This window comes from Apostichopus japonicus, chromosome 1 (genome assembly GCF_037975245.1).
Source record: "Apostichopus japonicus isolate 1M-3 chromosome 1, ASM3797524v1, whole genome shotgun sequence".
Taxonomy (NCBI): Eukaryota; Metazoa; Echinodermata; class Holothuroidea; order Aspidochirotida; family Stichopodidae; genus Apostichopus; species Apostichopus japonicus.
In genome coordinates, this window is record NC_092561.1 from 11466676 (window position 1) to 11491692 (window position 25017).

The 25017-nt window shown below is 38.0% G+C and overlaps 2 protein-coding genes across 2 annotated transcripts in view; one reads left to right on the top strand and one right to left on the bottom strand.

Annotated features, from left to right (window-relative positions):
* Positions 1-25017, top strand: part of LOC139967557 (PIH1 domain-containing protein 1-like) — a 49136-nt gene that overhangs the window by 20195 nt on the left and 3924 nt on the right. The gene's annotated exons all lie outside the window — the stretch shown is intronic.
* LOC139967526 (uncharacterized) lies at positions 65-22232 on the bottom strand. Its single transcript, XM_071971427.1, has 5 exons — positions 19702-22232; positions 7100-8188; positions 5133-5424; positions 4415-4600; positions 65-2597 (listed from the first exon to the last, which is right to left on the bottom strand). The coding sequence occupies exons 1-5, from the start codon at positions 20518-20520 to the stop codon at positions 2425-2427; spliced, it is 2559 nt and encodes an 852-aa protein (XP_071827528.1). The 5' UTR covers positions 20521-22232; the 3' UTR covers positions 65-2424.

The following is a 25017-nucleotide window of genomic DNA, read 5'->3' on the forward strand; positions in this document are numbered from 1 at the left end:
AACAATCCTTAAAGCAGTAATTTTCAACGTAACCACACAAAAAAATCAAAATCAAAATGCAAGCTTTCACCAAGATTCTGCAGAATATGTATTAATAATGCTAAAGCTGCTTGAGATGCAGACCTTACATTACAAAATGAAATTTTATTATCATCAGTTATACAATCAATATCATGTTAAAGCAGCAAAGAATGAAACCTGTGATATAGATTTAGAGAGGTTCCATGTTTTAATCGAATACATTAAACTTTGTAAAGAAGCCAGCATCAACCAACAGTGTACACAATTGTTTCTGTTGAGTTGGTGCCTATTGTTCACTTTGTATATAGTACCTAGTGTGGTGATAACATCATTGGGGGCATACTCAGTAAAGATTATTATATGCAAAATTGAACACTCCAAACTAAACGAATGAAAGGAAATGGGGAAGTGTTTTGTAATTGGTAGTTGGATAATTAATACTTAAATATAGATTAGTTATGTCAGGATCACTATATAGCTGTGACTACACTTTCTCCTCACAAGAGCTGTTAATTGTTCTGGTTACAAAATGTCTACAAGAAAGTGAAAGTGCAACATTGCTTGATTTTATGACTTTCCTTTTTATAACTTTTCTTTCAACATAGAATCTTTATACAAACAGATTGTGACTGTTTTTGCTAGTTTTTGTTTTCAACCTGAAAATAAAATATCTCTAACTCCATTTTCACTCTTACTTCTTTTCTTCTTTACAGATGTAATTTTGTAAGTGTCTTGATTGACAATCATTAGTCTTGCCATTAAAATGAAACTGTTGCCTCAGCATTCAATTTGCAACAAATAACCTGGAAAGTGAAAGTTATTAACCCATAATGACTGATTAATTTATTTGCTTGTGAAATAGAAATTCATAATTTCAGAGAGGATGTTAAAGATCGCCTTAGAGAAAGTGAAGTGTTTTTCATGGATTAATTGCATTAGTGTGTACAATCACATTTGACTGGCAATATTAATTTACCAAAATAAGAATCACAAATTGTGAGAAATGTGACAGATAAAAATTCAGCAATCTTCGAACTTGTCATATTCATCTTTGTCTCGATTGCTTGAAAATATGTTGCCAGGTACCTAATGGTGTCATAACAACCAACAACACACAGTCAAATGAGAACTGAGTACAACACAAAGAAAAATGCAATCTGAACATTGAGCTCCTCTGTAGAACAGTGATAATTCAAAGATGAACTTCACTGTAAAACAGACCATACTAACCCTTGTTTGGCAGGACTATTCACACAAAACCTTATCATGCATATACAACAGTAAGGCTGGTAATTCAAAGAGTAGGATTTATTCACATCTTCATTGCATTTGTAAGTGATCTAACTTTATGATTTATGAATCTAAAAGATTACTGAATCTATTCAATTCCATACTTTCATCCCGAAACACTTCATCACAACTGTATTGATTACATGCAAAAGGCTTTGTCTTTTTCTTTGGGGGGGGGGGGATTTTCTATATTGTTTTCAAACAAACATGACAAATTTTCACCTCGAATGGTACCAAACTTACAGAACTTAACAGGTGATATGATGCATGCTAGGTCAACAGCAGTCTATTATATCTTGACTAGTACAAATTACAAAATATTCTCAGGGGAATTCTGGAAAAAGTGAAGCAAAGAGTAACAGATCCATAAGGAGTAATCTGTCCGTATGGTAGGACATTAATATAACTAGATACTTATAATTCTCCACTGAGAAAAGTAACTTTAACATCCACTTGTGTTTGCTCCATATCCGAGTGATCCCTCATACAGTCTGGAGAGATGTCACATGACTACTAACAGGTAAAAATAAATCCTGTACAAGATCCTATTCCTATGCATATTCATGTTTATCATAGTGATGGTCACATCCACAAAAGTAAATGTGATGTATAATGTACAAGTCTTTGTCTTAACAGTGAACACCATAGTTTTTTAAAAAGCTGTTTTGAAAATATTGCTGTGATTTTTATTTTACAAGTATTATAGCAAAATGATTTAGGAATAACTACAAAAGAAGCAGATTTATCACTTTCAATAGTGTAAAGTTTGCTGTCTAAGCTGGAATGTGTTGAATGTAAGCAGAAGGTCATGATAGTGTGAATAGAAATAGTGTCATCCTTGGCTTTATAAATACTGCTAGGTTCCCAAAAATCTTCTCTTCTGCAGAAACCAAACGTACATCAGGTATCAAATGTACACATAAGTTGATGTGCATTACACACAAGCGAATTGTCTCACAATCTCTCAAGACATTATAAAAAGAGTTCCTGTTGATACACATACGAAGAGTACTTCTTAAGGCACGATCATCTCTAAGTTTATCCTTCCCAAAGCTGTGCCAAGCACTGATGCTGCACCTGGCTGAAATGCTACCATGTGCTGTCCTGAGCTTCTTACTGTCGACAGTCCAAAATAAAATCTTCCTGACCACCACCGACCCTTCCCGTCATCTGAAATTTCCTTCGCAGTCTCTTACAGAGTTGTGATATGCTCTCCCTTGATGTCTTCCAGACCATCTCAAATTCCAATTGGTTACATCTACTTCCGTACTTTTCTCTCAGTAATTCTGCAAAGGAGCAGTAAGAAACAATGAAAGTTTGCTAAACAAAATGAATTTGCAAAATATAAATAAATATATCATTGATAAGTCTACAAAGTAGTTTGGGAGATTTATGCAACATCCCGAACATTTTTCTGTATTTTTCATGGCATTTTGTTTATTCCACACACATTAAAGGTAAATTTGAACACATGTGGGTATGCTTGTTTTCCACTGTCACAGCTGTGACAATTTATTAAAAGATTCATTGAGGTAGAAGTTAAGTGTTTGTAAGTACAGTCCAACTGTATGTAATAATTCAATACTGAAACAAGGATCAAACAATTTTGTTTCAAGGTATATTAAATGTTTGGATTGCTCCTTTAAAGTGAAAATGATGGGAATATTTCCTTCCTTAGTCCAGGCCTGATTGTTAATAATAATCCATTGTACATAACAACTTATATTGTTTAACACTATGAAAGTATTTTTTTCAATTAGTTTTTCTGATTATTTATCCTGAGGAGTTGGCACTAGAGATCATAGTCCTCTGATGCTGAAAGGGGTCATTTCTTAAAACTTACAAGTGTTATGGAAACAAAATCTGGGCATAGACTGGTGATTCTTATCATTCTATAGAATGATAAAAGTCACTGTTTTTTGATAAATTTTATTTCTACTGCCATCCCTCAATGTCAGCAAATCAGCTGGATAAAACTTAGCTATAGTTGACTGTTGTTCAGCTGTAGAAATACTCATAATACTTGAAAGTTTTACTTTTTGATTCCTTGCAAAAGATAGAAGGAATCTATACAGTCACGTTTGTGTCTGTGTGTCTGTCTGTCACACTTCCTTGTAAACATGATATCTCAAGACATTCAACTTTGATGAAGCCCATACTTGGTATGTAGAGCCCCCATGGGGAGGACATGGTCCCTTTATATTGGTGCTAATGTCATGAATGTCATGGAATAAGTTCAAGGTGGTACATATGCTTGCACTATATAAAATTTGATCACATTGATATTCATGAGTGGGCAGGGCTAAGAAATATTTCTCCAATATTAGTTTGAAAACACGAAATCTCAACAAGTCTAACTTTGATTAAAATCATACTTTGTATGTAGATCCCCCATGGGATGCTAATGTCATAAATATTAATGAGTAGGCGGGCTTAATGTCAAATCCGTCAAACCTCAATATCTCTGCAACCATACACTTGATTTTGTTCAAAATTGCTGTGATGGAATATGTTCAAGGTGGTACATTGCTTGCACAATATAAAATTTGATCTAATTGATACTCATGAGTGGGCGGAGCTTAAACAATATTTTGACAATTTTGCCTTTAAGCAAGGCCATATAACCTTTGGATAAATCTCATACTTAGGTTTGCGCATTGTGAGAGTACAACCCACAATTTTGGATGAGGTAAAATATCATTTCAAATTGTTCTTATTCAGACAAGTTTTAAATCCAAAAGCAAGAAGTCACAAAGTAATTGACTTTCTTGTTTAGTTCAAAGTTTTAGAAAAACTTGAAGACAACCTTTTGTCATTTTATATTGCACTCCAACAAGAAGGGAAACCTCAGTAATAATTATGTTGCTATTCTGGTTTTCACCTTTAAAATATATGATAAGTCTGGAATGCTATGTTGGAATGAAAATAAAATGAGTAATTTGTGAATTAGAAACAGCCACATGGTTGTAGCCACATCTACAGTATATCTCTTAGACTGAATAGCAACCAATGTCTAAATATGACATGACTTGGTAAGAATGACAACCCAATCCAAAATCCAGATTTACTGAATATATACAATCCCTTCAGGACATCCTCTCACCTTTTATTTTCTTCATTGCAAGATTATTGAGTGGATTTTTGCTGTTTCTACCAGTTACAGATGATTCCATGAGTACCTTAGTGCCAAAGATACAGTATCTGGCTAATGCAATGGCCAGTCTTGGAGCCCCTGCATATGGAGTCATCTGATCCCACCTTACATCATCCAGTACTTCTCTTATTAAAGCTGCAAAATATAACCAAGCAATTTTAACATCATTTCCAAAAACTTTTTATTATTAGATAACGTCCACATGGATGTGACCTATCACCATGAAATGGAAAGTAACCAATATATACTTTAGATGTCAACCTTTGTGCTTACTTCTTTATACAAGCAGTAACACCATTAACAATAGACCGAACCCCACCTCCTAACATTTGCTTGTATAAACACTTTCTGTTCCGTATCTGAAAATTAATTTCCCTTTTTCACAATATCTGTTTGCTATTGCATGGCCAGCTGTTGCTGATTATTTTGATATTCCAATTTGCTTGCAATCGGGTATACCATGCAAAGTTTGTTTTCATATATATGGGGCTACAAACTCTGAGAATTTAAAGAATTTTTTCAGTACTAGTGTAAAGTACAAGAACCAAGAACAATTGATCAACTAATGTACTCTTTTTCCAATCCCTTCGCCCCCGCTCCCACTTTCTTAATAAACACTGGAAAGAAAAAAAGTTTGTTTAATACTCCATTATTACTAATTTGTTACCATCGCTTTCTGGTGTTCCAAGAGTGGGTGTTTCCATTGATTCCCTGGTACTACCCAGTGGGCTCTCCTGGTTGTTCTCTGTGGTATTGTCATCAGTGTCGTCCACTGTGTCTGGAGAGTGGTCATCATTACTCAGAGGGGATGAGACCTCCATGTGTTGGGTATGGCCATTAGTGGTCTGATGTCTCACTTCAATTGCTGATCTCTGCTGTTGTACAAAACTTGGCATCTGTTCTACAATTAACTGTAGCTGCCCTTGAATTGTCTCCATGTGTTGAGAAAATCGTCTCATCTGAAAGAAATGGTGCAGAAACCCACTTGAATTGCCAAGCATTGCGCCAAATATGCCTTTAATATCTCCCAAGTTATCGGAAAGATACCAAAATTGTGACAGTTTATTGTAGACCAGAATGAAACATTTCATGGTTCTGCTGCTGCTCATTGATTTGATTCACAGGGAACACTCCAAGTATGTAATGATAAAGCATACCGTTAAGGTATGTGTACCAACTGTTGTTACCAAAATAATTCCAGCCAGGGCCCTTCATAAATATACTATCTACAAATATCACTAATCCAGTTTTGAAGATCAATCATATTGTTTCCACATGCGTAACTGCAGTTTGATATATAATCCGTCACCCTGTAAACTCATCCAGTGGCGTAGGAAGGTACTTTTGAGTGGGGGGACTGAAGACTGATGGCTGGCCTGGGGGAGGGGTCTAAGGGGAGGGGGTGTCCCCCTCCCCTTTGGAATTTTTTTGCATTTTCAGGTGGCCTCAGATGCAATTTGGTGCAATATAGCACACTTCAACCCCACCCACTCCATTTTGTAAATAATTTTGCATTTCACCTGGCCTTAGATGTAATTTGGTGCTCCAAATGAGTTTTTTTTTCTCATATGGAAATGAAAAAGGGGTTTTCTGACTTGCGAAGCGGGGGGCGGAATGATACTTCCGCCCCACCACATTTTTCACTGGGGGCTGGTGCCCCCCCAGCCCCCCCGGTTCCTACGCCCTTGAACTCATCATTAGTCATGACATCAGCACCAAAAAAATTAGGTTCACCTACTCACTAAAAATGGTAATGATCAATAATTGCCTTGTGAAGTTGTTAATTATACTAACTTATAGCCTTAATGATGCAAAACCACACCTCAAAAATACATGTTATCAATTGCAACATCGACATGTGCAGACTTCCTACCAATATCACCATATGGAGTTTGAAGGTAACTCCAACTCGTGGTTGCCAATTATTGCAATTTGAAGATTTTGAAGTTTGACCCTGTGACCTCATTAATATTTATGAGCACCAAAATCAATAGGGTTCATAAACTCATTATGGACCACCTACCCACCGAGTAAGGCATTGGTCAATCAATCCCTTGTTGAGTTATCATACATACAATCTAAAGTGTCACACACATACACACACCACCTGACTACAAAGGTTCCTTTGCTTTCAGCAAGGAACCAAAAATAGTTATGCCCTTCTGTACCTTGTATGAACCTATCTTGTATGAACCTATCTTGTATGAATCTTGTATGAACCTATCATGATCATTAGGTGGGTCCATGTTACTTATACCACACCTGTAATAGTGTTGGCACCTTGTGTTCATCTGCATAGCCATCAGTGTTAATTAGTCAAGAAATGTACTGTTAAGTGTCTGCCCACCAAAGAGTTCATGATGGGTACCTCACCCCACAAAACTCTTAAAAATCATTTTGAAAATGTCTAGGTGATACCATCATCTCTTTCTGTGTTTTCAAACATGTGAGATCCCAACTTGATTCCCTACTCTTATCTGGCAATTGAGAAAGTGATTGGTAGCTACATTGTGTCTTGTAATCAAGAAAGATATGAATACTTTTTATACCAGTCTAATCTATGTTCAATAAGGTGGACTTTAATTATTTATATACACTGGTAGTTTGGAAGAAAGGAAGTGAGTCATGACTGACCTCTTTCATCATTTCTTGAAACATATCACGGAGCAGTTCACCGTTTTCGCCGACAATGTCCGGTGTTTCTTGCCTCTCTTCTGGACTGGGTCGTAACTCTTCATTTACTCCATAATTGTCTGGTGGGTCAATTTCTAGCTCAGTCAGAAAGTCATCTTCATCCAGATCTGATTGATAATACAGAGGAGAGACCATCTCGTGACGTTGAAGTCTAGTAGTTAATCTCCTGCGATTATTCGTCATTGCATTGACCACTCTTCCGTTGGAGAGTGCAGTAGGGTGTAATTTATGTAATCCATTGCGCATAAGTGATCGTAATTGTGCATTTCGAGCAGCTCGCATCATCTGTAAGGTTCGCTGACTTGGTCTGCCGGTGGATCTTGCTTTAAATTGGTTTGAGTTTCTACCATTTGATTGACTGTGCAGGGAGTGCCCTGGCTTTCGCCCTTCTTGTTGTGATGTCTTTGCAAAGGAAGGTTCATGTCTGACTCTGAAAGGAATAGGGGTGCTATTGCTTGACGGACGATGAAAGACAACCGATGGCTTTCGTGGTGCTCGAGCAGCCTGTCCCTGGGACCGCATGTTTGTTATTTTTCCAATAGCTTTGTTCAAACGAAATTGTTGAACTGCTCTACCTTTGGCATCCTTCTCCGGCCTTGCATAAGTATCGTAACTACTAGACATGAGTTGGGGACTGACAGACTTTGTGAGTCTTTCACTATGATGAAAGTTTTCACTTGAATGTTGGTCTGAGGTTCTTGGAGGAGGGGTCCCTGTATTCATGATGGTGATATATGCTTCTGGGTCAGAGGGGTCATCAATTTCTATTTTGATGACTGGATCAGGATTGTCTTCTATGTTTTTCTGTTTGCTTTCTGTGTTAGTTACGACAGAAGCAGATACAGCTGATGATGAAGCCAGAGAGGGCGCTGTTGATGAAATGATGGTGCTAGCTATTGATGGTGTGCCTCTCAAGGTCAGGACCTGCTGGGTCCTTATAACTGCAGTTGACCCCACAGCTGTCATTGGAGAGGATGTGGTTCTAGCTTCCTTCTTTATCTGCATTAAGCCCCTCCCACGTTTTTCACTCTGAGGTTAAAAGAAAAAGCAATTATCAAAAGAGGTCCACAAGTATACAAATCCAAATTAGTACAACAATGATAATAAGAATAAAACATACAAACTGACGATACCAATTCACATACAAAAATGGCTAATGAAAGTTAAAGATAGGTATTACAAATCAAAGTATCACACAACCCCAAGTTATACACCAGTTTGACATTCTAACTAGCACTCAAGAATGATTACTCTATACAACATATTAGTTTGACATTCTAACTAGCACTCAAGAATGATTACTCCATACAACATATCAGTTTGACATTCTAACTAGCACTCAAGAATGATTACTCTATACAACATATCAGTTTGACATTCTAACTAGCACTCAAGAATGATTACTCTATACAACATATCAGTTTGACATTCTGACTTACATTGAAGAATGATTACTCCATACAACATATCAGTTTGACATTCTAACTAGCAGTCAAGAATGATTACTCTATACAACATATCAGTTTGACATTCTGACTTACATTCAAGAATGATTACTCCATACAACATATCAGTTTGACATTCTAACTAGCACTCAGGAATGATTACTCCATACAACATATCAGTTTGACATTCTAACTAGCACTCAAGAATGATTACTCTATACAACATATCAGTTTGACATTCTAACTAGCACTCAGGAATGATTACTCCATACAACATATCAGTTTGACATTCTAACTAGCACTCAAGAATGATTACTCCATACAACATATCAGTTTGACATTCTGACTAGCACTCAAGAATGATTACTCCATACAACATATCAGTTTGACATTCTAACTAGCACTCAAGAATGATTGCTCCATACAACATATCAGTTTGACATTCTAACTAGCACCCAAGTATGACAGTTTCCAAGTTGCAGCAGTGAGAAATCAATGTTACATACACACTTGTTTGACATTCCAAGTTGTATAAGAGTATGACAATTCAAACTCAAAGTAAAAAAAAAAAAACGCGTTGTACACACGTATTGCATTTCTAATGCATGAGACAATGAAACCTTTAAACAAGTTATAATCAAGTATGATAATTAAAGGAAGACACTAGTATAATGATTCTTAACTTGTAAAAAGTCCATGAAAAATAATATAGCAAGGATCCAACAGACAAAACTTGTCAATTCGATCAGTCCAAGTTGGTGAATATGATTCTTCTTTATCACAATGTTACATTTACTGAATGCCTGCCACAACCTTAGACATGTTCATATATCACATTGAATTCAACTCAAGTGTTCTATTGTCTTTATTTAATGGGCGCTTATCCATTCACGAAATTTCCAAGGAACTGGAACAGTCGCCCTCCATTCGCAAAAAACTGTCAGCAAACTTGTCGACCGCAGATTTGTCCGAGAGATGATCGTAAAGATTAAGTAGCTATTCAACCAACGGGTAAACACTGGAGGCTGTCCGTTGGCTTAATAGTCATGATCATTTGTTATCAACATTCTACAGGTGAAAAAAAAACAATCTCCGATGCTATATATTAATTTAATACTTACAAATAGAGGAATTTGTCGAAACTAACTGTATAACGGCTTTCGAAATGTTTATGTCTACTAGTTTTGCTGCTGTCAATTTCTGTACTGACGAACTACCAACACGGTTCGAAATTGTGTAAATCTGTCTTAAATCCCTTTTGATAAATACATATGAAACTTCCGACCGACGCGCTCAAAGTAATGGAAGTAGCGTAGTAGTTTCAAAACGTTCTTGTGAGCCATGGTTTATAATGAATATAATTGTGCCGCAAATAAATGGGATTTTCCAGTTTTGTTCACCAACGGAACTCACTCAGTAATATGTCTATAGGATATTGATGAAACCAACCTTTATGCGGTACTATAGACATTCATGTTTGCATTGTTTGAAATAACAGCTCTGCTGGAACTCAGCATTGAATAACTGAGAGAATTGGACAGTTGCATAAACAAAATGCACAATACTAGTCAATTGACCTAGAATATACAAACAAAACAAATAACAATAATGCGACATATAATATAGGGAAACAGACAAATGGTGGGAAATAGCAACAAAGGGAACGAAAGAGGAATAAACGATTTACAAATAAAACACGCTCAGAAGCGTAACATACACTATCCATCACGCACCTTTAATGTTTTCAAGAAATATTATTGTGTGAGATAACGAGCCACTGTACAGCATTAACGACGATGATTCTGTACAATACCGACTCTAAACAGCTGCTTCGGTAAAATAAGGAGAACCGTACAAATCATTACCGTCATTCTGGGGATGTTATGATTATTGTATGTTGCAATGAAGTATACTTCCGCGGAAATCGCGTGAGTTGCCCGGATAAGCAAGTTCCACACAATTAGAAACCGGACAGAACTCATGAACCATGGAACCGGAAGAGAGTAGGTCTATTCCCATTACATATGTTCATATCAGTGTGTGTGTGATGGTGCTGGAGAAATGGTATCATGGGCTAAGCAGATTGTGTCAGTATTGATTCATGCACGCCAGGGAAACGGGAGCATCTGATGAGAATGAGGTCGTAAAATAACAGGGGTTTCGCCGCGAACATGAATTCAAACAGCTCTATTAACACCATCATTGTGTCCACCTTCCATTGAGCCCACGGTCTCTAACTTGGTCAGGCCGTAAAAAGTTGATTGCACCGTTTAAGTGTTTCGAAACACTTAACCCGAATGCATGGATGAGTATATGTTCAACGTCATGACCAATTTAGCACCATTTGCAGTAATGTTGTTGACTCTCATGTATAGATAGTAACAGGTACCGGTACTGACTAGGGAGATATAGCTATATGGTAGTACACAATAGGGATGGCGATTTTGCAATCATTCTTTCAGTCTACGCAACTCCCCGAGACTTTCCCCCACGGCCTCCCCGACAAAAGCCCACTAAGTGCCTTTGGCAGACCAGCCACCTAACCAATAAACGCAAGCATACCGAGCTGTTTTAAGTAGCCAACTCAATGACAGTGCCACAGTGGTACCCTTCGTGATAGCTTGCTAATTTATTTTGACTGTGGTTTCTTTCAATTCAATTCGTACGCATGTTTGTATACTTATAGTCATGCGATAATGAAAAATGACTTTACTGACGGACAACTCAGTTGCATATAGGTTAAATCCAGCATAGACAGCCTGGCGATGCGACACATCATACATGCAACACAAAATGACACTTTTTGAAGAGAAACCTTCATTTATCATCTACATTGCGTGATTCGTAGACTAGAACGGTACCCGAACACGTGTGCAACTGTACTAATACCACGCTGTTGAATACTCTGCGAAACTCTCGGACTTTGAAATCATCAAACATATTAGCGGGCGTCACATCTTGCATCGGTCTGGTAAACGTAAAGCCCTGTTATACCTGCCACCGTTGTCTTACGACATGCAGTTATAAACATATACTGTATATGGACGAATATGTATAAAACGTTTGAGATATAATATTCGTCATCATATTCGTAAGATATCGACATATGTATAGAGTAATATTATTAATAGTACAGAGCCAACTGTGAAGCCCTTTCATGTACATAGGACAAAGTGCAGGCCCTTGAAGCGGAGGGAAACCTCTCAATTATGATCAGTTTGTCAGTATTCGTCTTGAATTGTTTAAAGTTTCTAAAGTCGGTACTTTATGATGTGATAAAAAAGCCAAGTAAAGTACTAACTTGGGAGCGAAAACGTCTTCAAAATTACAATGAATGATGCCCTCCACATGACCATTTTCAGTAATTCTAACATTTTGAGGCGCAACCTAGGTAGCCTAATAGCAAACATCGAAAACTGCATATATTTGAAGATCCATACACCATAGTCCACAATTCATCGAACATTGGTATCCCTATATGATTATATGTGTACGAATATACATGTGCATAATGTACGTGGATAACAGAAACAGATAGGCAAAAAGGGTGGAAGTGAAAGTATGAAAATACGATGACGAATTGCAAAAAAAAATATTTAAGGAACTTCCTTTTTTTCGTGCTCCCAACTCTAAAATTGAAGAAGCATGACACATACCGAGTATTTTGCCCTCAGAGTTTGTGTAACGGTTGTTGGTATTGCACACACGTACAAATCCACTAGCGTAGGCTGGTTTCTAAATTGCAGAGCTACCTCCAGAAAAGGTTGGAAGTCTACCAGACACAACCCCGAACCTTAATCCACCTATTCACAGCTGGATTCCTGATAGCAACTGTTCCTCGGCGTTAAAATCCTTTCTGTCACATTTTCACATAGCCACAATAGATGTGGTATATCCCTGCTTGCATGTTTGTCGTCAAAAGCCTTTAACAGTTTTCAGTTTCGATAAGTCTCTGCTCCACGCTTTGAGGTCATAGCGATCTCGAAAAAAAGTCGGCAATAAATATTTTCAAGGAGAAATAGGGGTTATCAAAACTGAATTTTGAAGAACCTCTGTAAGGCTAACGACATTGCCAAAAGATCGAAATCAAAAACTGATTAATTATAATTTAGCCCAAACAAATACTCTCTGTAAGATGGCTGAGAAAATTAGCTCAATATAGGCAATTTCTGTTTCAGTTACTTTATACCTTCGAGTGCAAAGCCATTGAACGTTGTATAGCTCGAAGACTTTCGAAAGTCGTGAGTCGAAGACGGAGCTGTATTTATTTCCCTATGTGTCACAGGTTTTGGTTTCGATTTAAACATAATAAGCCAGCACGAAGTACTCTGTGAACTTGACCAAGTCCTCTTTCTCTACTCTGAAATTGGAAATTTTCGAGTTGACTTGGCAGAAGTCGGTTTTATGCAGGGTTGTGAAGGGCGGCATAACATAGACAATGACAAATTAAAAGAGAGAGGGTTGTTGTGTATCTCTGGGCATGTAGGATTATAATCCTTCATCAGATCTTTGTAAGAGTAGAAACGAAAGCCGAAAAACTGCAACCATCGATTTGTTGTTAACTACAGTAAGAACAGAGACAATATTCACTTACTTCCTGTACCATTGTAATGAATGTTACTTTCTAAAAGCGAGGGCGCCACAACAGTGGCAGTACATAGGCTAATTATAATTAAAGGAGCATATTGCGTTTATATATATCACCCAAAGTGACGCCTGCTTACCATTAACTGTGATCCTTACGCTACTCGAAATATGATGTACCAAACGTACTTTGCGCGAAATACATCACGAATCTTACTAAATTTAGCTAACAGGATGAAAATTTTCGTAAATTGTATGTTTGTACACAGTACAGTGCATTATAGTCATATACGGATATATTGCATATTGCGTTGAAAATCAATCAATTTAGCAATAAAAAGAAGAAATTAAACCCTTTAAAGTGGAAAATGAAACTTAACTGTACAAACAAAGAAATCAACTAATTCCATCATATTAGTTTACGGAAAATCCAAGCTTCAAGTTGGCAGTGACTGACTAGGCTAGTATAACGTGTTGTCAATCACGAATCGGATGTGACAGAACATACCCAAATGGACACTGTGTGACAACACGATAAATTGAAATTTTGAAAGGCGAAATTTTCGGAACATACCGTGGATTCTATCGAAGGCTTTATGCCTTAGGACTATAGCGTATAAGTCTAGTCTCTTATTCATTGTATTTATACAACTCGCATTTGCCATAAATGCTTAGTTTCACAAACGTTTAACACACTAACTAACGTTACTCGTTAGTAATACACTATTAGGATCAGGCTACCTGGCTTGTTCGTGTTTACGAAAGCTTCATTACGCGTAATGAATATTTGTATACGTCAATTAAGAGCTCATTTTTCTTCTTTTTGGATGTTTTAATTGGCATTTATCTTTACATGTAAATGAAATTTGCTAAACGCATAGCTCAGTTACATCTAGTAGTATGGGCCTATAGAACATCAATGTCAAAATGAGCGAAACATGCGGTTTTGTTACGTGATAGTGATGATTTGATTGCTTGAATATATATTGTGAATAAGAAAGATGTGGTGTACCTCCACAAATTGTTTGGGCCAACAAAATTGTCAGTTTTACGAATAGATTAATTATTCGGTAACTATGGTTCGCCACAAGTATCTCTTATTCATCAATCGCTAGTTGCTGATATGTAAATGAATGTCAGTGGCAATGGAATGCTAAAAAATTCCAGATAAACGCAACATGGACCTTCAATCTATGCAAGGGCGTAGGAACCGGGGGGCTGGGGGGCGCCAGCCCCCAGTGAAAAATATGGAGGGGCGGAAGTATCATTCCGCCCCCCCCCCCGCTTCGCAAGTCAGAAAAGCCCTTTTTCATTTTCAAATGAGAAAAAATCTCATTTGGAGCACCAAATTGCATCTAAGGCCAGGTGAAAATGCAAAATTATATACAAAATGGAGTGGGTGGGTTGAAGTGTGCTATATTGCACCAAATTGCATCTGAGGCCACCTGGAAATGCAAAAAAAATCCAGTGGGGAGGGGGACACCCCCTCCCCTTAGATCCCTCCCCCAGGCCGGCCATCAGTCTTCAGCCCCCCCCCCCAAAGTACCTTCCTACGCCACTGAATCTATGTGACAGTACCAGAGCCATATCGCTATCTAAATGAATCTGTGTAGTACTATAGAGATCCTATATCCTATAACGTCCTTAGTAAGTATCAACAAAAGTTTTTCTTGCCCAGGTTCTATCTGAACGGAATCGTTCGTTACTCAGGAAAGAATTACCATTGTGAGGCGAATGGGTCGTTCTGACCTCGTTCTTTGAATAACTCTTCCGCGCCATGAGACCACGTGATTATAACAATATCATGCTTAGTACAGTCTGGCAGTTCCCTCACAATGCTTTAGAGCGATAACGCCTGTTATTTATAATGTTGTCTCAACCAGCACTGTTCCCTGCACTTTCTCGTCGATGATAAAACCTTACAATTACTAGGCAGTTGTTATTCGGAAAACATAGCTTCCGATAAAAATGCAGCTTGAATTGCCAGTCTAACAACTAAAATATGATATCATATCCGCTGCTAATATTGCAACTTATGCTGAGCTAGTAGATTTCGTAAATATTGATTCCGTGACGCTGTAAAACGCGTTTCTGTATTTCAATGCCAGTAGCCTTGAAGCAAGCATCTTTGTTTAGCAGTAAATTTTGCATTAAGTATCGTAGTACCGTGAAAGGCCGCCATCCCGCCATGTTTCATATTAATTTGACACTTTTAACATTGATAGCCTATTCCCGTCTCACTGTAATTGTAATTGAAGGTGGACATTTTATAAGTTACCCATTAAACTGCAACAACGAAAATGGCACTATGGTAAGGCAGTAGCTCGAAAAAAATGATACACGTTACATATTTAGAGTAACAAAGTTGTTAAAATATGGGATTACAAGCAACGTTCAATATAAGTTACAAGGTGATTATTTAAAGGATGACTTTGGGCATTTTTATTTTGTCTTGATATGTTATAGTCCAAGAAAAGGAAAACATTGAGTGCTAGTGATGTTTCCATAGCCATTCGTGTTTGCATATTAAGCTTTAAAATGTATGTTGCATTTCTGAAATGTTACTTTCAGGGCCAAACTCACGACGAGGTCGGCTCCTCAGTGCACAGCTATAAATGTAAATGTTACAATATGTCAAGTCAGTGTTTCATAAATTTTAATGTCTCAACCAAACCATGTTCTTTTAACTTCTATACTGAAGGCGAAACAAACCCTGCCATTGTTATTGGTCGATGTGATAGAGATAACTGTGATGAATAGCTTCTCAAACAACTGAGTAAACTCATACTCCAATTAGGCTTCACCGAAAGGTTGAAGAAGACTTGATCAAGTCTAAATATTATATCACCGAGCCACAAGTTCTTATGTGCTTCCTTATCTATTGCAATGTTTATAATGTGTGATTGACATGGGCTTTGAGTAGGCTGGATTTAAATTGGAAGCTGTCTACATGACCTGATGCAAGGCATGAGCTTCAGTGTCAACACAATTAACATTCTACCTCGAAAATATGAATAGAAAAACAAAGAGAAAGTAAAATGATTAATATCCTAGTGGCACTATGACATCACAGATTTACAAATGCTCTCAAAAGTCGCGACATTCAAACTACGGTATCTCCCAAACGGAGCGAGATTTTGAAGCTGTTGAAGGAATTGTTCTTCACAATGATCACATGATGTCACAAAGCTAAAGATGATGGGTGGTTTCACACTATTGGCTTTTAACACCATTCGTCTTTGAAAAATTGTAATGGATTGTAAAGAAGTTATTTTGATCAAAAGTCTTGGTTTCCTATTTGCTTTGTGTTGCATATAAGGAAACTGACTTAATAGTCTGTGTGTTAGACTATGTAGCCCTGCCAAGTTAATAAGTGATGACCCTCCAATGTGTAGATAGCAGTGTTTTACATCAGTATACAATGTATCAAAAATTATTTCAACAGCGCAAGGGCCAAATTCTAAATTTCACCCGACTGATCTTGATAGGGACTGGGTCTTTATGGCAAACATAGGTTTATGTGAAGTAGGGGTGACCCTGTAGTCGTTGAAACTTACTCCCATGTATAGGGTCCGGGGTTCTTCTTACTGAGTTTAGTCAACTGTTGGTGCGTTTTATGTGGCATATTAAGACCATAAAATGAGTATGTTTATAATCATTTACAGTAGCTCAAACTTACTCAAGGTTATGCCAATAAATAGTCTTGAAATGTTGTGTGAGGTTGAAAGGGGGAGGGGTTTACACCCCGAGGAGTGATCTGATTCTTCCCGTCTCAATGTAAAAAAATCCCGACTAACGCGGTGACGTTAGTGTCCGCCATACAACCGCCATGGCGATAAGCAGCTTTTCTATGGCGGAAACTACTGGCACCGCTTTAAGTATATAGTTATTAGAATGTACTGTAGGCGTATAGTATGCTTGTTTCAATAATCAGTCATACAAACTGAAACGGAATATCAAGAACGGGAGAATCCCTTTTTAAAAATAATAGCTGTCAATACTGGTTAAAGGTAATGGACAAATGTTGCTAATTATCTTGAACCTTTCTTGGTAATCCATTGGTAAACAATTCAATTGTCACATATCAGTCGGTTAGTCAATGTCTTTCGGTTAATATTTTAAAGCAGAGAATTTGCTGTATACCTTTTGACAGTATACGCTGTACTCTGGCACACTATTCGAAAATGCGTGGTTGGGTGAGTGGATGTCACTTTTTTATGTATACATTTTTTTCCTGCACATATATGCAGTTGCAACAAAATAAATACTAGAAAGCCTTTTGGCTTTGTGATTCCTTGCCATATAATTGCAAATAACTATCTGACTAATGCAGAGCAAGTGAGTTAAGTTTGTCTAAGAATTTAGTAATAACTAGAAATGATCAGAGATTTCCAGCGCTAATCAGTAGCACTCCCTTGTGGGCATCAACCATTTCATTCACTGGTAAGGATTTTACAGTGTAAAATTTTTATTCCAAAATTTTTCAATATCCAGAAAGTCTTCCTATGTGAAATATAGACACATAGATGTATTAACAAAATCAGCTCTGCCACCTTGCAACAATCTCTTTAATAATTGTTTTTAATGAGTAAGAGCTCTACATGACATTGTTTATACATTGTGAAATATTTTCACAACTTAGCCAACGAAAAAGTCATCGAGGCATAGAGAAAATGGCTAATTCTGAGTCCATTTGAGATAAAATGTTGACCCCTTAAGCCAATTCTTCTACCATTTGAGATTACCTTTTGACCCCTTGAAGTTCAAAGGGTGAAAACTGATATGGGCCTCCTGAGTGTCTAATATTTAGTGGTGCACGTTAAAGATTATCAACAGATTAATGTAGATTTCATTTCCTGGATGACTGTATGTTTTTTGACAACTTTACAGAGCCCCTTCACAACATTAAACTGAATTTGATCAAACTTTGTTCACCAAAAGAAAATCATAGCATTGGAGAATTCACAGGTTAAGTGTAGCTTTATTTTTGGAGTTCTCATGCTTAAAAGGTTTCAGACTTTGACACCTGTTGACCTTATTTGACATTTAACCTCTACCACTTTCAATAGGGTTCTTGCACTCACCAGGCTGGATCTACATACTAAGTTTAAAGTTTAAGAAAGATGTACTTCTTGAATTATCGTCTTAAGATGATTTTCAGACTTCGACTTAAATGTTGACCTAGTTTGACCTTTGAACCCTGCCAAAAACAATAGCAACCGAGAAATCAATATGGCGCATCTACTTACAAAGTTTGAATGGGATACATCTGCACAAATTAACTTTTTCTTTCCTTACCTGTAACAGTCTTTTATATAGAAACACAATATCTCTATTTGTGTCAATATTGAGATATGAGATACCTGCGTATATACCGACCCAGGCATACTATTATGTATTTGTAAATGTTTGATGTTGTTATATAGGGCCATATGCACTGAGAGCGTGGGCCCACTCCCACCCCAATCCCTCAAAACTTTCTTCCAAACGGCATATATTTTATGACGCATATAAAGTCGCACACCTATGTAGTTAAAATGATGGTAAATTAAAGAACCCTTTTGCTTCTAAGACGGCGTACAAAAACAAAATTTCTCAAAGGGGGGGGGGGGGGGGCAGAAGTCGTAACAGAGGGCACAGCCTATTGGTGTTATGAAATGTCATATCACATATCAATACACGCTTTACTTCAAGTATAGCCCAGTAATCGGTAGACCTATCTACAGTGTATACCCCGCTGACAGCGATCATTTTTAACAGTTGTAATATAGTTGTATTTATCTGTCCGCATCTAACAAATTGTTGCTAGCAAGCTTCGATCGTTGATATTATGCAGCCCATGCGTGACAATGGTAAGGGACTTACGACTACAAGTGGCTTTGTTTCGGTTACTTATGATTAGGCACGATTTTGAAACCATTTGGTGTATAAAACACGTTTACTTCAGATAAAACAATATCTAAGTTGGTAGATGAATGCTCTCACTTTTCGACCTTTGACACATTTTCTAGTGCCCTGTTATTTCGTTTCAAATCACGTCATACCTTGTTGTGGTTTAGTTCTGTTATAAGTCATGTCCGCTGGCACGTGACATAATTATGAGTCAAATCAGTATCGCTATCACAGTAATGGATCATACAAATTTAAAGCTTTTTGTCCTCTCTACTTTGGAAAATTAAGTTCATGGTTGACATTGGCTTGATCTATACATATGACATCAAAAAATCTGGACGAGCAGGAATATTGGGGATAGATCTGCTATAAAAGTTGGGAGGAGAGAAATGAGAAGCCTATAGAGTTAGAGTGCGATAGTGCGAGTACCGACAGTGCAAAAAGTCATCATAACTAGTATGTTGACCTAGGTCTATGAATTATCATAAAGCTATGAAATTTGGCCAATTGCGCAATCAATTCAATAATCATATGCTCATAGTTTTTGCTTTCATAACAATCAACAATATCATATATGACGTGAAAATGAACAGGCCACTGTCGTACCGATATGTCGCTTACCTGTTGAACAGAGCTAAAAACATCATTGCTACCAAACGTCGAGGCAGTGGTGGCTAACATGGGCTTTGGCGAATTGTTCATCGAGCTGGTGGGCTTTGGCAACAATGCACGCAACTTCTTTTGTGGTTGATATTGGTTTTTCCCAAGGATCATCGCCTTCCCGTCAGACGTGACTATTACAGGGGCCGGTTGTGATGTACCCGGTGCCACTTTCCTCTTTTGCTTCGCAAGCATTTCAGCAACTGTCCTAGGCCCTACTTTAACGGGCTTGGGGCTAGTTTTAGGTACGGTAACTGTCACGCGAGGGGCTGGTTTTTTCTTCTTTTCTACAATACTACGCCCAAGCTTTTCGAGGGCCCGATACACAGACGTTTTAGAGATATGGACTCCTTTCAACTCCAAAGCACGTTTCAAAGACAGTAAGGAATGCACATCCTCTTCGTCCAGAGTGTTTGAAACTATCTTCAAAATGTCTTCTGTTAACTTCACTTTTCTTCTTCCAAGAGTCTGAGAAGGATCACTCTGTGGTATATTGTAATAACTGACGTGGACGTTCTTTTCCGTATCCCCTACCGCATCATTGCAACTGTTTACTTTCTTTCCTCTGCGCAGACTGTCCATTGCTGTTTTCACAGTCTCGAAGTCAACGTCAAACCCGTGCACCTTAGTTACACTTTCCCATACATCTTTGGGGTCAACGTCCTCACCGTATGCCTCTATGAAATCTCGTAGGCATTCGTTTAGTTCTCCACTGCCCGAACCATAACTGACTGATATAGGATAGGGTTCTTCTGTTGAATCCCTATCCGTTTCTTCCATCACTATGACTTAAAACGGTGAAGGGATTTTCCGTTTTAATGCTGTTCTGTTACAGTATGGAACACACGTTATGAGTTGGATCCTTATTATCCGATCCAACGATATCATGCAGCACTGTTCCACATAAGTAATGATAATGTATATTCCAATAACGAGTCTGAGCGAACGGTGCAACTTATAACAGGTATAAATCTACCTCATTATGAACGCTAAACTTCAGGAACAATTATATACCGTTTGTGCTGCAGTGTGAAACCGCTACGCGTACACTACTTGTAAAACGTACCAACCTTTTTGTGTAGCCGTACTGTGCGATTCCGGACACATAATTTAACCTTCAACCCCACACGCTTTTGTTCCGTGTGTGGAAACAAATACATGAACTAGCCAATCAGCATTGATCTCCATAGACAAATACGTACCAGCGAAACCACAGAATCCTATGTAGTTTGGCGAGGCGTCAAGGAATAATTATAACGATTCATATGTACCAGGAACGTCTGTGATCGATTGCTTTTGCGCGGGAAGTCTATTTGAATAATTAGTTTACAGAGACTGAAGTTTTGTAGTGCTCGGTAACTCACCATACTCCTGACAAAAGGGAATATTTAACAATTAAACATCATTCGATTATGAAACATGGAATGATTACCATCACAGAGAATATTGCTTCCACTGTATTTAGGGTATATGGCGTCAGAGAGTGGTGGAAAGATAACGGCGGAGTTTGACTGCATATACCCGTATAGTAGCATAACCCTTGTAATAGTAGATGATATGTGTCTTTGGTTTGAGTGTGGGGGAGGGTTGAATGGGGTGCCAGCGACATGGCCGCGGAAAAGCGCAAGCCTCAAATCCCTTGCAAATAGTTGAAATATTGTAAATCGGTCGTTCCTCTCTGACCTGCATCTTTTATTTCTAACAGGTCCTAAACACGTTCTAGAAGGCCTATTTACATCTTATTTGAGTTCTACACTATAAACGCACATGTCACGACCAATATTATGAACTTGGGAGGCGATTGTTATCATTTAGGAAACGATTACTTACTGATTTTAAATATTATAGCGAGAGAACTGTAAAGACAGCCTGTGCGCAAACACGTAGATAATTAGGCCGGTGGGGGAGGCTATACCTCTCGAATAAAGGGGCGGCAGAGAGAACTTAACAAACTAGAACAACCTGTATTTGTACACAAACACATGTCATTGCAGTGCATGGTGAAGGTCAAACTTAATTAGTTGTTCATATTCAATGGAGGGGTCTTTGTTACTGCAACCCCTTTGAAGTTATTTCGGTCACGAAGAAGCTAGTTCGGCGTTTGGTCCTTTAACGTAGACCAAAGCTATAGGCTAGATTGTGTAATGTTTATGAACAGTACTCTAGCTAGCATACGCCTGCAATATATACGAAGAAATGACGACGAAAACCACCACAACTAAGCTGTCAATCACGAATCACGCCTGTTTCGGACACTGGACACTGATTGTTCAAATTGAACATTACTGTATCCTCGCCTATTTAGCGAAATTTTACGAACATACGGTGCTTTGCACCGAAGGCCTAATGGACAATTAATCTAACGAATACATGTATAGGCCTATAGTATATCATTGCAAATGTAACACCCTCCGGTCTATTAAAAACTGCTTGGACGATTTCCTGGCCCTGGTTTATCATCATTCAAAACACGTAATATATGCCATACACGACCATAGTTTATAATGCAATGCCACAATAAGAACGTTACAAGTGCCTATGTACGTTGCAAGAACTGAAGTAGTCTAGTACAGACAACGCCGAGTAGTTGCGGATAAATGTGGGTTATATCTGTTGCTTGCAACTTTTTCGCAGGATGTTGTTAACTCAAATGCGTTCTTGTTCAATTCGAGAATAACGGCTTTCTGGTCACTTCGCCCAACAACCATTTCGCCCAACTGCCATTTCGCCTAACCAGCCTGGTCATTTGCCCAACCAGCCTGGTCATTTCGCCCAACCAGCATGGTCATTTCGCCCAACCAGCATGGTCATTTCGCCCAACCTTGTTGGTCATTTCGCCCAACTTTTTTTTACTAATATTCAGTAAGAATTTTTCTATTTCACTAGTTCAGTTTGATTTATTTTGGGTTATGTTACTTCGTGGTAGGTAAATAAAGTGAGGTCCGCTCGACATCGATCGGAGTCTGAGCAGTTATTTCGGGTATAATGGGAGGATTACACTACTCTATGCGGTTACGCATACAATGGAAGTTATATTATTATACAAACAAAGGGGAATCGGTCTTCATAAAAACCTATCAAACCTAACCCCAAACACGTACACTGATCCATCTTCAAGTTTCCTTAACATTCGGTTCGTATCCTGTAACGTTAACAATTCCCGAACGTTCCTTTTGAAGTATCATATTTAATCAAGGTTGGGCGAAATGACCAGGCTGGTTGGGCGAAATGACCAGGCTGGTTGGGCGAAATGACCAGGCTGGTTGGGCGAAATGTCCAGGCTGGTTGGGCGAAATGGTAAGGTTGGGCGAAATGGCAGTTGGGCGAAATGGTTGTTGGGCGAAGTGACCTGCTTCCGAATAACGAACCAAAGTATAGAATTTTACGTAAAAGTTTTGAAGAAGTATGCTACTCAAGTAATGAGGCTTAGCAATCGGGAGGTTCGGGGTTCGATTCCCGCCCGGGTCATAGTAAGGTGGGTTTTCATCCAAGAGCAATCTACGGTTTTCCCATCTGAAATGACTTTCTTAATTGAAAAGATTCCAAATTTGAGTTGAAATGTTGAATTGGAAGCCACCCGACGTGTAAGTTGTAATCCATAAGCCCTTGCGGGTTTCTCCCACATTTGTGGTCGCTTAAGCGTCGTAAAAATAACTGCTGATTATTATTATTATTTTTATTATTAGTAGTATTAGTATTAGTATTATTATTATTATTATTATTATTATTATTATTATTATTATTGTTTATTATTATTATTATTATGATTATTATTATTATTAAGGAGATCTATTTTATTTACGTGTGCAGAATTAACTGTTGGCCGCCACAATTCTTTGCAAATCTGAGTCTGGATTTATTCCTGCGTAGCCAACCTGTGAATTTGAGATTGTTATGAAAAGTGTACGGTCAGCTGGCATTCACCAGCCAGCCATGTAGATGATGGAGGGGGCTAGTAATCCCAATATTGTAGCGCGCATACGCACTATAATAAACATCCTAGTGTACAGTACAATCAAAATATAACATTCAATATGCGCTAGAACCTACACAGTCGAAAATTCTTCACCATTGTTTTTAAAAAGGCACCAGTTTGCGTCTAAGCACCCACCATTTGGTGTCTAAGCACCCCCCCCCCCCCAATATAAAACTGGGTTTGCGCCAGGCTGATCAAAGGGCGACTTTAGGGAGGATGTCATAGTGACAGAATCAATGGGTAAATGAGAGTTAAAATGGTTTGGGTTCAGTCATTCCGCTTTTCAAGATGTTCAGCTTTTAAAATACGGCTCATACATTGCGATGTGTGCGTAGCTGCCAATCTTTTTCGTTCTTAGAATTTCATACAAAAACTCTTTTGTAGAAACGTTATCTTCATATGTGAAGAAATATTACAAGCATCCCGTATTACAGTATTAAATGTCTCAAGTCATATCTATGTGATAACATGAGAATGTGGTTATGACTCGAAGATACAGATCAGTTTCATCTGTTTGGCTATCCAATCAGCTCCAGCCACCAGATGATCATTTTAATCAATTCTATAGCATAACTACCTGAACAACACAATACCAAGATCAAAACTATTTGTCCTTTTCAATTTGTACTCAATTGTAAACATGTCACTTGGGGCCGTAAAAGTCTTGTTTCACAACTGAGTTTGAGGAACTGTCCTAATTGCTAGTATGGTTTATAAGTAAATGAATAATGGAAAACTAACTCTTTTAGATAATTTAAAAGAGCAAATAAATTCATGGCTAGAACCGTTCTATAGACATGAATTTCTATACTCTTTTCCATTGTTTTATTGTTGTGTGTTAGGCTAGGAAGTCTAACCATGTCTGGGATGTATAAAGGGTCATTTATCAAACCTATAAGAGTGTGAGAGATGTTTACAATGCACGCTGATAGTAGTGTTTGTATCGGTCTGCAACACAGTATCACCATGGCCCCGCCGAGGAGGTATCAATACCATAGCAGACAACAATTCTAAGAACACCTAGGATCACTGAATATCTCAGTAATAATTAGTCGCTATCACATCGAAGATAAGTACAAAACATAGGTCATAATAATTAATAGTCAGTATGATTTCATTGAAATGACTGAAAATTAAGCGAACAAGGATCGAGAATAGGCATGGACAATATCTTCCCAAACTTTGATTATGGACCGTTCGGCATGCATATTGAGCCTGCAAAAATCGGTGAACATTTGGTGCCTGGCCTTCTTCCACTGCTTTGTGACTACCAAATGCTTTCACTCGCATTTATTTTTCGA